Source organism: Ruditapes philippinarum, unplaced genomic scaffold, assembly GCF_026571515.1.
Source record: "Ruditapes philippinarum isolate M1 unplaced genomic scaffold, ASM2657151v2 ctg1383_1_1_1_1, whole genome shotgun sequence".
Lineage (NCBI taxonomy): Eukaryota > Metazoa > Mollusca > Bivalvia > Venerida > Veneridae > Ruditapes > Ruditapes philippinarum.
In genome coordinates this window covers 137478-153592 of record NW_026856195.1, presented here as the reverse complement: position 1 = coordinate 153592, position 16115 = coordinate 137478, and the positions used below count along the sequence as shown (strand labels likewise).

The following is a 16115-nucleotide window of genomic DNA, read 5'->3' as shown; positions in this document are numbered from 1 at the left end:
AAGAAACAATTTACATATTGCGTTATACACTGTTCAGCTGTTATAGACTTGTGGTCTTAATCTTATCAGCACAGCGTAGACCAAAACTGGCGCAAGTGGTCCACAGTGCGCCTAGTCCAATATATCAGACGTTACAGGCTTGTTATAGTTTATGTTGGTCAAGTCTTATGATGTTGCTTTTCCCAGAAGCAAAAATATCTCAAAGCGGCGTCTTATTTAAATAGGACTACAGTGCGCCAAGCACTTATGATTTCGCACTCATTTTACTTGGTAAACACTATTAAATATAGTTTTTTATTCTGCCTTTAAAACTGTAGCCTATAGCCCCTTTAATTTAAAAAACTTTAAACATTGTTTCAGGCTTGTTTAAGGTTTTAAAAATAAAACAGCCAAATGTGCCAAATTAAAGAAAAAAGGTGTGGATCAATCGAAAAATTTAAATGATACATGATTGACATAATTGTATATATGTATGCTATCTAGCAGGAATTTTATGCCTTAGATGTATGTAATTGGCGGCTTCAAAATTTAACAAAAACAAACTTTTTTTTTCTTAATTTTTTTGCTGTAAGTTTCCTCCAAAAAGATAATTCATGTCTTCTGTACGTTCTTGTGAAATTCAATGACCACTAACATTATATTGGGTGGAACTGACTTTAGTTTTGAATATGTAATTTTTGTTTGTCATTCCACTTTGCTTTTGAGGACTGTTCTGCAGATCTTGACTAAATAGTAAAATTGTATTTACATAAATGTAATTTAAAAATTAAAACTTTTCAGTCAAAATTGAAAAAGGGCCTCAGGAAAAAAAAGTGACAGGAGGTGCCCGGAATGGGGGCACTCACCAAGTTTTTGAGTTACTAGCCCCCGGATATAATTTTATTGGATGGAAAAACCCTTTGAAATGCTAGAAATGGTGTAAGTTTTTAACCCCCCAATTTTCATTTTTTCATTCAAAAAATTCTTTAAATTTAAAAAAATTAAAATTTAAAAAAGAAAATTAAAAAAATTTAACCCCCCCTTTTTTTTGGGAAAAAAAAATTTTTTTTTTTCCCAAAAAAACTTTAAGGGTTAAACTTTTTTGGGAAATACCCAGTACGGTTTATATAAAAAACATTTTTTGGGGCCCCCATATCCAAAAGGTTTAAAGGGGCAGACCCCCCTTCCCCTTTAGACCCTGTTTCCCCTTTTAAATTAAAGGGAAAAATGTCCCTAGTTTTAGTTTTCTAAAAAGAAAAAATAAAGGTTTTTAAACATTTTTTTTTTTGGGTCATTTTAAATTTTTTAGTGTCATCTAAAAATTTTTGTTAAAGGGTTCCCTTATGTTTAAAAAATCACAGTTTTTGAGTTTAAATTTTGGGGCCTGCAAAAAAATTTATTATTGAAAAGTTATGCTCCTTTTTAAGCAAAATTTTCTGTGAAATTATTGGTTTTCACAATAAATTTTTATGGATTTCATTGGTTGTTTTTATATTTGGCGTGTAAGTATGTTTACAGTTATATATCAAAACACAGCTTTAAGATCAATTTTTTTGCTGCATAAAACTTACCGTATTGTTAATAGAGTAAAGCCTTTTTAAGCATTTTTTGTGTGTAAAATTATAGTCTGAACATTTACATTTAAAGTTTAGGATAATTTTTTTAAGAATTTCAGTGATTGTCTTTATTTTTCACTTGTAAGTTTGTTATTTCAAAACACATGTTAAGTTTAATTTTCACTGCAATCAATGCATTACTTATGAAGCTGAAAAGAAGCAATAAACCCCCCCCCCCCCCCCCCAACCCGACACAAAAAATTCAATCATTATCAAAAACAGTAAACAACAAATTATGTGAGAGATAAAAGGTTGTTAAAAATTTCATTCATATTAAATTGACACAGATTTAAAACTTTGCCAACTTTACCTGTAAGAAACTAGGAAGTAATGAAGAATGAATTGTTATTAAAATACCAATCCCCTCAGTGGGAAAGTGTTCTTGGTCTTTTGTAAACTATCGCAAGCTGTTTTACTATATTGATTTGCATATAGGACAATTATAAAACCTGATACTTGGCTATATAATAAAATACTGTTCCTTTTCTGTTTGATTTATTTTACACTAAACTCAATTCAAGACTGTAATTGATTGTGGAGTCATTGATTTTTTTTATGAACCATATGTCAGATATAATTACATTTAACACATAAACCAAGGTGCTGGAGTATAATAAAGCCATTTAAAGACGTTTTCCGGAGTTTTCATAAAAGACATATAGGCAAAATTAAAACTGTTCAAAAGATTTTCTTTAAACTTGGCATGTTATTAGAATTTGATAACAGAAACATTTTAAATGGAAAAAAATTTGGGGTCACCATTCTCATTTCCGAGTTATCTGCCCTTGAATTGGACTTTTTCGTTTAATTCAAGGGCAGATAATTTACAATTAAGCGAAACAGTACATTTTTTTCTTCTTATTTTCTTGAAGCTTACCTTCATCTTAGTCGATATGCAAAATTTCAAGAACAAATTAAGAGTGGATATTTTTTCCCCACTTCTTCTCATAACCTGTGCATTTTTATTCTCAAAAATTGGCATATATTTTGATTTTAAAGTGCCTTTATTTTCATTGAAAAAAAATTAAAAAAAACAGAAACAATATAAGGAGTTGCATGTACATTGTTATTATGTATTGTATTCAACAATAAAAAGAAAACATTATCCAGAAGTAAAAACAAGAATTCATTTACGTATGTTTTAAATGATTCAGTTTATTTATGATTCAGGGGCAGATAACTCAAAAACGAGAAAGGTGACCCCAATTTTTTTTTAGCTTAAAATGTTTCTGTTCTCATATTCTAACAACATGCCAAGTTTAAAGAAATTCTATAGAACAGTTTTAATTTTGCCTATATGTCTATATGAAAACTCGAAAAACGTCCTTAATAAAAACAACTTTACAATTTGATGTGACATCATTTCGATTATATACAAGCATAGGGGTAACTAAGGGTAACTCTTTTGGGGTGTCAAAGGAAATTGACTCTTTTTCAGACTTTAGATGTGTGATAAATAGAATGTTATATTCATGTTGATTCAATACTAAATTTACTGAACTTGTTGAATAAAACAATAGTTTATTCAACTTGTTTATTAAAGTTAGTATTAATCTACACTCATTCAATATCCTCTATGTATGATGCTTGACTGTTGTAAATGTATATGTATAAAATATCCTGATAAAGATACCGGCAAAAAAATAAATAATCTAAACCAGCCCTGATGTTGATATGTTGTACCTCTCATTTTGATGTATAAAATATGTTTGGTGCACACAGTCGGCCAAAATGCAGTGTTGATAAAATTCATTTTTCAAGATTTTCATTTTAATCCTTACGGTCAATCAGCTGTTTAAAAATGCATGCATTTTGCTGATGGGGAAAAAAACTACACAAGTGATTAGCAAGACATTGAATATAAATAGATAAAAATAGATATAACCACAAAATATGAAATAATCAACATTTGAATCTGACAAAAATTGAAGTGTAAAGTTTTCATTTTGGGTCAGTGTATTTGTAAAGCAAAATGTGACTGCTACATTTGAAACATAAATGCCTTTCCTCCCTACCTTAAATTGTAGACCCCAATTAACTCAATGATAAAAAGTGATGGGTGTCACATAAATTCTGTATAAGTTGCATATAAACATAGACTTCTATTTTTCATTTCAAGATAACATTCTGTTTATAATACCTCTCTTGATTTATTTTTATTTAATTAAATTGATATGGATTTATTTTTAACAGTATTTCAAGTTTCAAGTGCATACAAAAGATTTCATTGAAAATTGATAATAATTTTATTCCTAGCTTGAGGAGTGGTATATGAGACTTGAAAATTTAAGTTAAAATTTTTTAAAATGTTATTGCCATTTTTTCAATACTTGATTTTTGTTTCATTTTGTAAGTTGTAAATTAAGTTTGCATAGTCTATCTTGATATAAAATTTGACATTTAGCACCCTCTGGGTAAATATAACGTAAACAAAAGAGATAAGATAAATAAAAATAAAAATTTTATTAAGTTAATTAACTTGTTGTCACAAAAACAGTTTTGCCCTCTAGAATATAAAAGAATATACAAGTTATCTTAATTAATTGTCTAAAATTTTCAATCATTTCATTATGATCTTGTATCAGAACAGTAATGTTTATTATTATTATTATAGAAGTTGCAACAATGTATTTAATTATTTGATTGTCCGATATAAGATTTTATGATATTTTATACCAGAAGGGCATATACATCATGTAACATGTATTATGATAATGTTTTTATGGCAATGGTTTTTCATTTTATATAACAGAGGCTTCTTCCAAAAATGCAGTTTTCCCAAAAATCAGAACTTAACGCTAGCATTTTACTTCCAAATAAGCAAATTTAGCAACAATTATTCTTCCCATATCAACAGGCCAACTTGCCACCTTCCAATTAAGTTACAAAAACCACACATATGGATGTATAGAAACACACATCCAGGGTAGCTTACATGTAACTGCTTATTGCATGCCACCATTCTTATATTTTAGTTGTCAAACAGATAAGCCAATACATGTTTTAGTTTATATTGAATATCCACAGCCAAACCATTTACATTTATCATTACGTGCTAATCAGCCGTGGATATCCCATGATGGTTTCAGTTATATTAATGAAGTAAAAAGATAATGCCCCAGTGGCCAAGAGGTTAAGGTTGCCTATTTCAAATCAGTTGCCCATCACAGAGTATCAAATCCTGTCAAGACATTTGGATTAGTTCATGTGAAGAAGTTAACAAGGTAGTCTACGGAATGTTCTGGTATGCCAAGAAGTGCATGAAATAGTGCACTGAGGTCTTCCTCCTCCAGTAAAGCTGGAACGCTGCCATATGACATTTACTGTGCTGTGTGACTTAAATCCAACAAACAAACAAAGAAAATAGATATAATCCATGGATTGAAAATTCCACATGTCTAATTGTATTTTAAAAATGAAATAAGCAACAGAGTTATTATAGATGAAGCCTGCATATTCTAGAATTTAACATCAACTCAAAATGAGTGGCTCAGAAAATATATTCTGATCCCTGCTGTCTTCATTCAAGTGAGTGATGAAAGAGTTTTTGTAGCTTTCTTGTAATACAGTGCTGTATATTTAAAATATTAAATAGAGTTGGCAACTAAATTAAAAAGAAAACTTAAAAATTAATGCACAACTTTCATAGGGTATGAAAATGTTTAAAAAAAATGTTGTAAAAAGAAATCATTAAATATGCTAACAAAACATATTTTGACAAGTTAGATATGTTAGACCTTTATGTATATGTTTCACCCGTACAGCCCTTTTCCCTTTAATTCCCTTATGGGCCTGTTTTTGTTTATATTATTTCACATTACATGTCCCGCTCCTTTTGGCCTTGTGTCCACTCCAGGTACTTGTTTGATGCCTTCTGGGTGTCCTGCTTGGGTGTGTCCGGGGGCGGCGTCCTGTGAACGTTGCCTTTGCCTTGTTGATCTTCATTCTTGTTACTTTAGCCTCAGCTAGAACTAAAAGTGATAAACCTTGCTAATAGTGACTGTGTGGAGCCATGCCAGCCTGCATGATCTAAGCAATCAGACTGGGCTCTATATTTATAATAGCTAAATTTATGTATTTATGTATTTAATATCAACCTCAAAATATTTTATTTAATGAACTGTTCAAAAAATTTAATTCAAAGCCAGACAAATCCAAATATTGACAACTAGATTGTTCCGAATTTCAAAACATGGCAATTTTATTTCACAACTTAAGCAGATTAGAGGCTACCTTTGAGTTTTGGAGGTGTTATGCCCTCATTAGTGTTTAAATTGACTGACTCGCACACCAGTGTTTATAAAATAGAACATGTTAAATGTTTTAAATTATACATGGTTAGGAGTGCCAAAACTTTAATAAGCTTGTATTTGGTGCAAGACATATACTTTCATGTAAATGTTCAAACCGGTATTGAAATTTTATCTTAAATGATATTTTATTTTCAAAAACGCCCCAACCATTATGTATGGGAGAGTAGTTTTAAGAAGAATTTATAGCGCATAAACTTTACTATCTTGTTTTCCATTTTAGTGAGCTTAGACCGTGTAAAGAAAATAACAGGGAAAAGTGTACAAACATACAGTGTCGACCTTTTAGATAAAGATGGTCTGAGAGATATATTCAAAAAGGTGAGATTAGTTAAATGTCAACTCATAATAAAGAAGAATTAAATGTCATAATAAAAAATTTAATATGTTAATCAAAGAAAGTCATAATAATTTATTTCCCCCTATGGTGTGGAGACAAAATTGTACTTTTTGTCTTGTGCATCTCTTGCACTTTGTTTCCATAAAGCAGCGGTGTGGAATTCTTATGCCCAACTTCTCACAGCAGGCATTTGCCAAGAGAAAACAATTTGGGTACAATCTTTCAGGCATTTGCCTGAACTTCAGGTTTTTTCTACATCTGAAAACTCTCTTTTTCTATATAAAACCAACTGAAATCATACTAAATTCAGGGTTTTCAGGTTTTCTGATATTTTTAACTTTCACCCAAGAATTAACAATACATGTATTTTCATTGATTGCACCAAAGCAACTGATTGGTGTTAATTTAAATAGACAAAATACGATCATGCCCATGTAGTTGTGATTGCAAAGTTGTTTTGGTATGAAAAGTATAATTGGGTGGTTCAAAGTTTCGGAAACATCAAACAAATCGGAAAACTAAACCAAATGGCCATAATTTGATTCATTCAATGTCATGTATGCTCAATGTCTGCACAAACTATTGAACGTTCATGAAACTTCACATAATTATGTCCAATTACTACTGAATTGTATTAAAAATTTACAAATTGTTTCATTTAGATATGTTTAGACATACACAGATAGTTTATGTTAAGTTTTTTTTGTTCTATTTTAGCACAAGATATTTTGTGTAATGCACTTTGCTGGACTGAAAGCTGTTGGAGAATCCTGCCAAAAACCATTGCTGTATTATAAAACAAATGTAGGAGGAACTGTCAATCTGTTAGAGGTAAATATATTAGTTTTGTATTTTGAATATCCTTAGCTTTCTTTCTCAGAGTGGTTAACCCTTAACCTGCTGGAACCAATTGTGGCAAGCCTTTGCCACCAGTATAGAGCAAGGCCAGCCTGAATATCTGCAGTCTGACCAGGCTCTATATTGTTGGCAGGTCACAAATTCAACAGGTTAAAGGTTTTAAAGTATAAGAGCAAATCATATACCTACACAGGGCTTAAACTTAGGGGTGGCTAGGATATTGAAATTGACACTTATATCTACTTAGTCTTGATTTCTTTCCTTGATTAAGTGGTCTAATGTTAAAGATTTACCTTTCTTTATTATCATTACAAATTACAGGCTCTTTAGTGCCATTATTATGCACAATGATTATGTTAATTGAATTGTTTTACAAGGGAAGTTTTTGGTCAAATTAGTACAATACTTAGTACATTGTACATGTACATTATGTTCATTATTCTGACATCAGACAATTCATGGGGTCACCATAAGATAATGTGTTGTGCATTGTAACATGTGTGTATGAAGCTCAAAGGTCAAGATTGTTTTTGTTAAAGGTGAAAAAGGCGATTTTAAGATAATTCAGTTCCAATTATTATGTCTGCAAAGAATGGTTAGGTATTGAAAATTAGTACATGTGTGTGAAAACTGAAAATATATTGAGAATATTATTTTGTTTGCACTTCTGAAGAGAATTACTGTTGCTATGGTAACGGAAAGTTAATTATTCTCAATAATAGACATTTAAAGGTGAATCGTGATATTTATTTTAAGTTTAATGTTGTGATATATAGACTTTAGGCAAAGAATGTTTTTGTTCATCTCTCTGTGCTCACCTAGCTATTTGACAAACTGTATTTTTTATCTTATTTAGGTGATGAAAGAATTTGAAGTGTATAACATGATATTCTCAAGTTCTGCCACAGTTTATGGTTCACCAAGTTATCTCCCCATAGATGAGAAACACCCCACAGGAGGCTGTACTAATGCATATGGCAAAACAAAGTATTTTATTGAAGAAATACTAAAAGATATATGCACTGCTGAAAAGGTATTTAAGCTTGAATTCAAGGGAGCAGTATCAAAGTTTTTATTTGTTAATTAAAGTGTATAATGCTATATATCTGCTGCCTGTAGTTTATAAAACCATTGTTCGAATTTTGACAAAGGAGAATTTCCAAATAAATATATCAGTATGATAGAAATATGTTTGAATGGCAAAATTTCATGAAATCTTTGCTAAATGGTTAAAAGCCTACTTAACTAGCTGTATAATATTTTGTTTTAGAACATTTTATTCTATTTACATAATAGCCATATGTAATGAATTAAGGAGGCTTTCTATGTAACAACTATTTTGAGCATCAGTCACACATGATTATGGAAACAACATTATTTTACTGTTTACAAATTATATAAAAATATTTTGTTAGATAGAGCTTTATGTGCCATGCTTTCCACATGCTGGTGCAAAGTCATTTGTCATTTATGTTTTAATTATAAAACAACAAGGACTGTTTTTGCATTTTTATTGCACCTGAGTCATGCATATGAAAAAAAATTGCAACATTGGTGCTTGGTTACGAAAATATATCTGTTGTATTCACCGTTAATGTACACCTGCTTGCACAGATTTTTTGCAAGAATACATAAAGGAACTGAAATATTTTAATCTTTGATTGCATGATCAAAGGCTTAGATATTACATGTAACATTTTAAATGTATTTTATTTTCTTATCTGTATAACATTTATTTCAGCAATGGAACGTTGTGTTGTTACGCTACTTTAATCCTGTAGGATCTCATGTATCAGGGATGATAGGGGAAGATCCCCAAGGTATTCCAAACAACCTAATGCCATTTATATCTCAGGTTGCTGTAGGTAGACGGAAGGAGTTGACAGTATATGGTGATGATTATGACACTCCAGATGGCACAGGTATAGTACACATGGTTATACTGCTGGTAAAAATGTTCAATTAAGAGATGAAATATACCCAACAGTGATTTTATCGCTATGAAAATGAATATTAATATTTTATTTTATTCTATATACCAATTAATTAATTTTGAAACAAATGTATTTAATAACTTGTATGACTTTGTAAAAGTATCATTTGATATCCACCAGAATAGAATTGTAGAGAAATGTTTGTACTGTACATTGTATAAATATATTGTTCTACAGGTGTGAGAGACTATATACATGTTGTTGACCTGGCTCAAGGTCATGTAGCAGCTTTAAAACGCCTTGAAAAAGGATGTGGATGTAAAGTAAGTGTTTGTTGATGTCATTTCAAAAGAAATTTTTTCAATCTTATTTAGTCATTAAGCAACTTTATTTTAATTTCCAGATTGAATGTAGATAAATGACTTGTCAGGAAGTAAGAATTGTTCATTGTATAAGGATTTTTATTTGTATTTAACTCTTTCCTTCCTGGAACTAACCAATACTGGTGTCATATGTAAAATCATGGTTTTGAACACACAATCCCTAGGTTGAAAGGTTGACCTGCAGACAGCATTACAAATAGGCCATTGCTTCCTGTAGATATGAACAGTACTAAATTCTTCAAAAATCATCGTTTCTTTGTTAATGACCTTTTCAATGTCATTGTGACATTTTAACCAAAATATCACTATGTATAGCTGCAAATATTTGTACATGCATGTTCGTTCATCTTTCCGTCTGACTATAATCTGTTACTGAAGCTGTAATTTATAAATATTTATTTTACAGGTATATAATTTAGGAACTGGCAAAGGTTTTTCTGTGATAGACATGGTAAAGGCTTTTGAGAAGGCCTCGGGCAAACCTGTAAGTATGTTTTCAGACATTATTTTATCAAGATCACGTCCATGTAGGTTCCGGTTAGTTATCTTTCTAGTGCAATGTTAATTGCTTGGAAAACATATTAATCAAAAAAGCACTTGTTCATAGGTTTAAAAATATTTTGTAATAATGTATGTAATGTAGAATAAAATTTGCCAGTTTAGCGCAACAGGGAGAGCATCAAATTTGTAATCTTTGGACGAGGTGACATTTCTCTTTGACAGTTGATCTCAGCCATTGAGACTAATGGTCATTTGTCTCTTAACACTGATTCGAAAATCATGTGGTATGGTCAGTCACTTGCAGAGAAATTGGTAAATGCTGGTTAGTTATCTAGAAAGGTGAATAATGTGGACTGACCACAGAGAGATGACCAAACATTTGTTAAATAATTGACAGAAATTGGCAGAAAAAAACACAAAAACAAACAAATATATAGAATAATATGCTACAAACTAACTTTATCAGACAAGCTTGATATTGTCCAGGAGGAATGAGATTTTCAGAGCCCTTGAAATATGTCTGATAAAATTGAAAAAAAAACAGTGGCATTTTCATGTATTTATCATGTTACTCAGGTATAGTAGCAGGCCGTAGATTGTATTTGATATTTTGTGTATTCAGGTACCAGATAAAGTAGCGGAACATACATTGGATATATTTTGTTTATTCTGGTGTGATAAATGTATACCTTATTTTATGTATATATAATGTAGCTGGCATGGTGGTGGTGTTGGTAGTTTTCACTTGGGATGACGGCAGGAAGCCCCTTTGAATTAACCAGAGCACAGTTCAGCCACCGAATCGTTTCTGCGGAGCTCTCAAGCAGCTTACTAGTACAAGTAGCCTCTACTTTCACAAGAAACTTCTGTACATGCCAGAGCATAGGTACAGTGCCAATGACTGTAGAAAAGATTTTATTATCAATCGCAACGAAAGTGACCTGATAGGCCTGGAATTTGAACCCAGGTCTCCAAATTCACAGTCTAACACTCCACCTATTTTTCTAACCTGACTGCTTATTTCTGGCATGATAAATATATACAATATTTTATATATTCAGATACCATATAAAATAGCAGGACGTAGAGAAGGAGATATAGCCTCGTGTTACGCAAATGCTGCTTTAGCAGAACAAGAACTAGGCTGGACAGCAAAACTTGATCTCTCTAAAATGTGTAAGTTGTTATCATATTTTATCCATTTATGATATTTTGATGTATATTATAATGTTGTTTTTAGTCCCCTACCGGTTTACCGGAGGGGACTTTAGGTTTACCCTCCGTCCGTCTGTCCGTCCGTCAGTCCGTCCGTCCGTCTGTCCGTCCGTCAGTCCGTCCGTCCACAAAACTGGATCCCGCGATAACGCAAAAAGTACTGAAAATATTTTAATGAAACTTGATATATGGATAGATGGCAGTATGGAGATTGTGCACGTCTTTTTTTTTTCTTCCTATGTTGAAAATTCTGGTTGCTATGGCAACAAATAGACTGAAAATATGACAAATTTTACACATAAACTGGATCCCGCGATAACGCAAAAAGTACTGAAAATATTTTTATGAAATTTGATATATGGATAGATGGCAGTATGGAGATTATGCATGTCTTTTTCATTTCTTCCTATGTTGAAAATTCTGGTTGCTATGGCAACAAATAGACTGAAAATATGGCAAATTTTACACATAACCTGGATCCAGTGATAACACAAAAAGTACTGAAAATATGTTTATGAAACTTGACAAATGGGTAGATGGCAGTATGGAAATTATGCACATCCTTTTCTTATCTTCCTATGTTGAAAATTCTGGTTGCTATGGCAACAAATAGACTGAATTTCAAGATTTCTTATTCTAGTTTTTAAGTTTTTTCACTATAAGTTTTTTATTTCTTAAGGTATTTTCTTCAAACTTTAAATATAAGTTGCTTGTCATCAACCATATCATATGTGGCAAGGTTTACAACTCTAGTACAAAATTTATCAGAATTACCTCCCTTGAACTTAAAATTTTCATGAAAAAAACATTGTTTTTTTTTAATAACTTCTTTTTCTGAATGTATCTACTTCAAACTTCATATAAATGTTTCTTATTGTCACTCAACATTTGTGAGTGTTCAATACTCTAGCAAGACTATTTCCAGAATTATGCCCCTTTTGAACTTAGACTTTTTTTGAGAAATTGGTAATTTTTACTCCAACTTCTTCAATCATGATAGGATTTTAAAAATGTTATATTTTGATAACAGGGATGTTTAAAAAATAACTTTAGAGTGTCCTTCAGTCCGTCTGTCTGTACATTAAAACTGTTTCCTGTGATCACTTTTAAAGAACTTTTTTCAACAAATTTACTTAAAATAGGAACCTAAGTGAATGGCCCTTCAGAATGTTGCTTGGGCTCTTACCGGTAGGGGACTTATGGATTGCTTGCAATACTATGATAATTGCTTGTTTTATATATTTCCATAAAGAGTGAAGATTTTATAACGTAAGTGCCATGAATTGTGTTTAGAGGATCGTGAATCAGTATCAAATTCATAAACTTTCTTTCTAGTTTACACCCATATTTTCACTATTTACTTATCTTTTAATTGTTTGCTAAATCAGGGACTTGAAATGTCATAAAATGATGTAACTGTTGATAAAATTCTGTAGAAACATGCTTCAAAAAATTAATCTTAATATTGATCTTCATTATAAATAATAAATATTTTTATCCAATTGTTTTAAAAAGTTTTATATTAATATTTATTCATCTTTCTACAAATTACTGCAAGTCTGATTGTATCAATTTAAGTTTTACATAGCAAATAAAAAACAAGTTATGATTTTAGATTTGTGGAAGAGAAAACTTATTTTTGTTATTTTTGAATGGAATCAGATAGGGTAGAAATTCTTCAAAGAATTTATAAAACTATCCAAAAAATCTTTAGAGAAAATTTCAGGCAAGGAATGTGCAAACAAAAACAAGGGGGATATTTTAATATACAGGCTAAAAATTCAAACGATTTTACCAGCATTTCAACCAATTATAATGTTAAATTATGTATTGCCAATCTATTAATAATGAAAACCCTTCTAATTTCTTAGGATTAATAACTTTCTTACGTTATTGATTGCTAAGTTTATTTCATTTCAGGTGAGGATTTATGGCGCTGGCAGTCAAACAATCCCAATGGTTTCCGAACTGAAGCAAGCACTTAATAAACATTTATATATTTTAACTTAAACATCCAAAGAAACTAGTTTTTAGATAGGCTTTATTGGTGTGAGGGACTTGTGATTAGCTGATTGAAGTATAGATAAAGACATTGAAAGATTTTGGGATGTAAAATAAGTATTGTAGGCCAAGCAAAGTATTTTTTTAGAGGTTTTTACTAACCCACCTGATTTAGTTAACATTTTTAAACTTTAAGCTTTTTGCAATGTTTAAGTTCCCCACAGATGAAATCTGTGGTGGGATATTGAAATGCTTTGTTTTCCATTAGTCCAGATCCATATATAATCTTGGAATTGGTTTGCTTAATTTTCTGATACTCAAAAATAGTATATGATGATATGGAATGTATATATGAGACAATCACAAAATGCTATCAAATTTCATAGATTGGTTTTTGAGTTATGGTCCTTATTTTACTTTAAAAAAAAGGGATGCATTATTTATTGTTTTTTGCGAAGTCAATTATAACATCAAAAAGAATTATTACAAAATGAAAACTTATTTATATATACACATGTTCACTCACTATATACCCTTGGATGGGCATAATGTCACTTTAATTTTACAGTTGTGATTTTAGAAATCTTAATTCAGGGGTTATTTTGGGAATCAAGAGCTTCTACTTTATACGTATACCAGTGTTATATGTTAAAAGTGTACACCTTTAATGCCTTTGAAGTTGAGGATAATAATGGCAGCTGTGTAAAAGTTGTGTATATGATTGTGTAACAGTGTATATAATTGTGTATGAAACACATTTAATCAAGACAGCATGATTTACACCAACTCGATACTTGGTAATTTAACTTTTCAAAGAAAACAGAACCTACTCTGGCATTGGCATAACACTTTGTTGAGATTTTGAGTACAGCTTTATTTCTTTACCAACAACTGAAGGAATTCCATTGAAACTTTGGGGAACACATTTACCGTGTGAAATACCAATAGTCACATGATTTAACCTCCTGAATGTAAGCTGAAAATGTTGATAATTTTTCATCAATATACACAAAATTATGTACTGTACTTTGGATGCACTTTCATGCTATTAGTACAGTCTCTATGTTGGTCATTATCATTTAAACCTCATACAAATGTTCTTTTGGCGGTCCTCTTACAAAGTTGTTTAAAAAATCCAGTTTTTTTTTCCTTCCAATTTTTTATCAATGTACTCAGGTGAGCCGTTAAATTTGAGCTGTTTAATTGTGTGTGTGTTGCAATGTGTTTATTTTATATTATCTTGTCACTGTGATATTTAGAGGAGCAGAGCTGTAAAATGTAAATCGACCTGCGTAACACTAAGCTTGCTGGTGGCAACTGAAACTACCTATGCCACCAGTGCAGACCAAGATCAGCCAGCACTTCCCAGCCATCCTTGTGGGCTAGCTCTAATGTGTATTAGATCTAATATGTTTTAATGCATATGTTTTTTGGGTGTTTTTCTTTCTTTTTTTTTCAAAATAAAATGTACTATTAAGGTTTTCAATGCTTAACAGGTTTTCCTCATTTCATTTTTTTTTTTAAACATATATTTACAAATGTAATATGTGAAATAGATTCATGGTGTTTTTGTTGTTGTTTTTTAAACATAACACCCCATATTTTAATATTCATATACATATGATATATTAACGAATTATAATACAATGTATAGTAAATCAGTATATTTTATATATCTTTTGATGTTGATGTCACATATTTTTCTCTTAAAGAATTTGTGTACTTTTGCACTTACGCAAACATTGTTATGTTAAGTTAAATATGACATCATTGTACAGTGCTGTATTTAACGGACTGCTAAATTCCCCCCATTTGATGTGGTAGGTTGATCACCTGGATAAATGCTTTATAAAATTTTCGGTAAAACACAAAATTCAAGAATGTCTAAGGCATATTAGATGTGCATTTTCATGTGGGCTTCTTACAAAAATTATGATCCTGAGGTGAAAATAGCCCCATCTCTGATAACTTAATGTCTACTTTAATGTATAGCATTACTCAGGGGAGCGATATTGGCTCACTTTGGTCTTACACTGTTATATTCCTTGCTTGACTGTTTCCAATGGAAACTTTTTTATTAGTATTGTAATTTTATATAATGGTATCAGAAATGTGTTGTTTATCACATACCCGTGCCGAATTTGCGGCTCAATAAAAGTGGTATTGCATGGCCGTGCATATATTTTAACATGAAGTCATTTGCATTATTATACAAACATAGTGTAAAGACTGACTCACTATAAAATGTTAGCGTTACACTATTTTGCATGCCAAAGGCTCGCATAAAATAATCTTATTAAACTTGTTCAATAAATTTAGTATTAAACCTACACTCATTCAGTATGCTTTATTTTCATATCTAATTTTTATTGTCAAACTTTTTTTTAATATAATTGAATATTTATGTCCATGAAATGCCTTGTAAAGAACAATATTTTGTGATATTTTAAATATCTTTACTAAAATTCAAAACCAGTTAAAAGAAAAGATTAGTTTAAATTGTTACTAAAAGCCAATTTACATATGTCTTACATTAAATTGTGTTTACCTGTTATATTTTCATTCCACCAGAAAGTCAAAGACCCATGCCACACATTTACATGAAATGATACTGTTATAGATTAAATATGTTTGTTGTTATCTTTTATGTATATTTGAAGGGTTATTATTAATGAAATGGTGTGGTTTTAAGTTGTTTATTATTTAGTGCTAGATACTACACATTTATGTGTTTGAATTTAATAAAAGGGAATCAATTCATGTGTTTTCATTATGTTTTACAGACAATGCACTTCATTTAATGTCCACCCATTAGCACATACCATTTACTTAGTGCAGTAATGGGTTAACACTTTATATAATTAAATAGGAGTTAAGGTGATGATATATCCATATAGGCTATGTGTATGTAAAACAGGCTGTGGAACTATGTTAGTATATGTTTTAACCTGGGACCCAGGTCCGCATAACGCATAGGA

At 30.9% G+C, this 16115-nt stretch overlaps 1 protein-coding gene across 1 annotated transcript; it reads left to right on the top strand.

The window, feature by feature from the left end:
- Window positions 1–6127: 6127 nt before the first annotated feature.
- On the top strand, window positions 6128–15897 carry LOC132745741 (UDP-glucose 4-epimerase-like). The gene is made up of 8 exons (XM_060734711.1): window positions 6128–6226; window positions 6963–7076; window positions 7960–8136; window positions 8845–9025; window positions 9275–9360; window positions 9827–9904; window positions 10983–11097; window positions 13057–15897. Exons 2-8 carry the CDS (start codon window positions 6981–6983, stop codon window positions 13119–13121), a joined length of 798 nt encoding a protein of 265 aa, XP_060590694.1. The 5' UTR covers window positions 6128–6226; window positions 6963–6980; the 3' UTR covers window positions 13122–15897.
- Window positions 15898–16115: the final 218 nt, after the last annotated feature.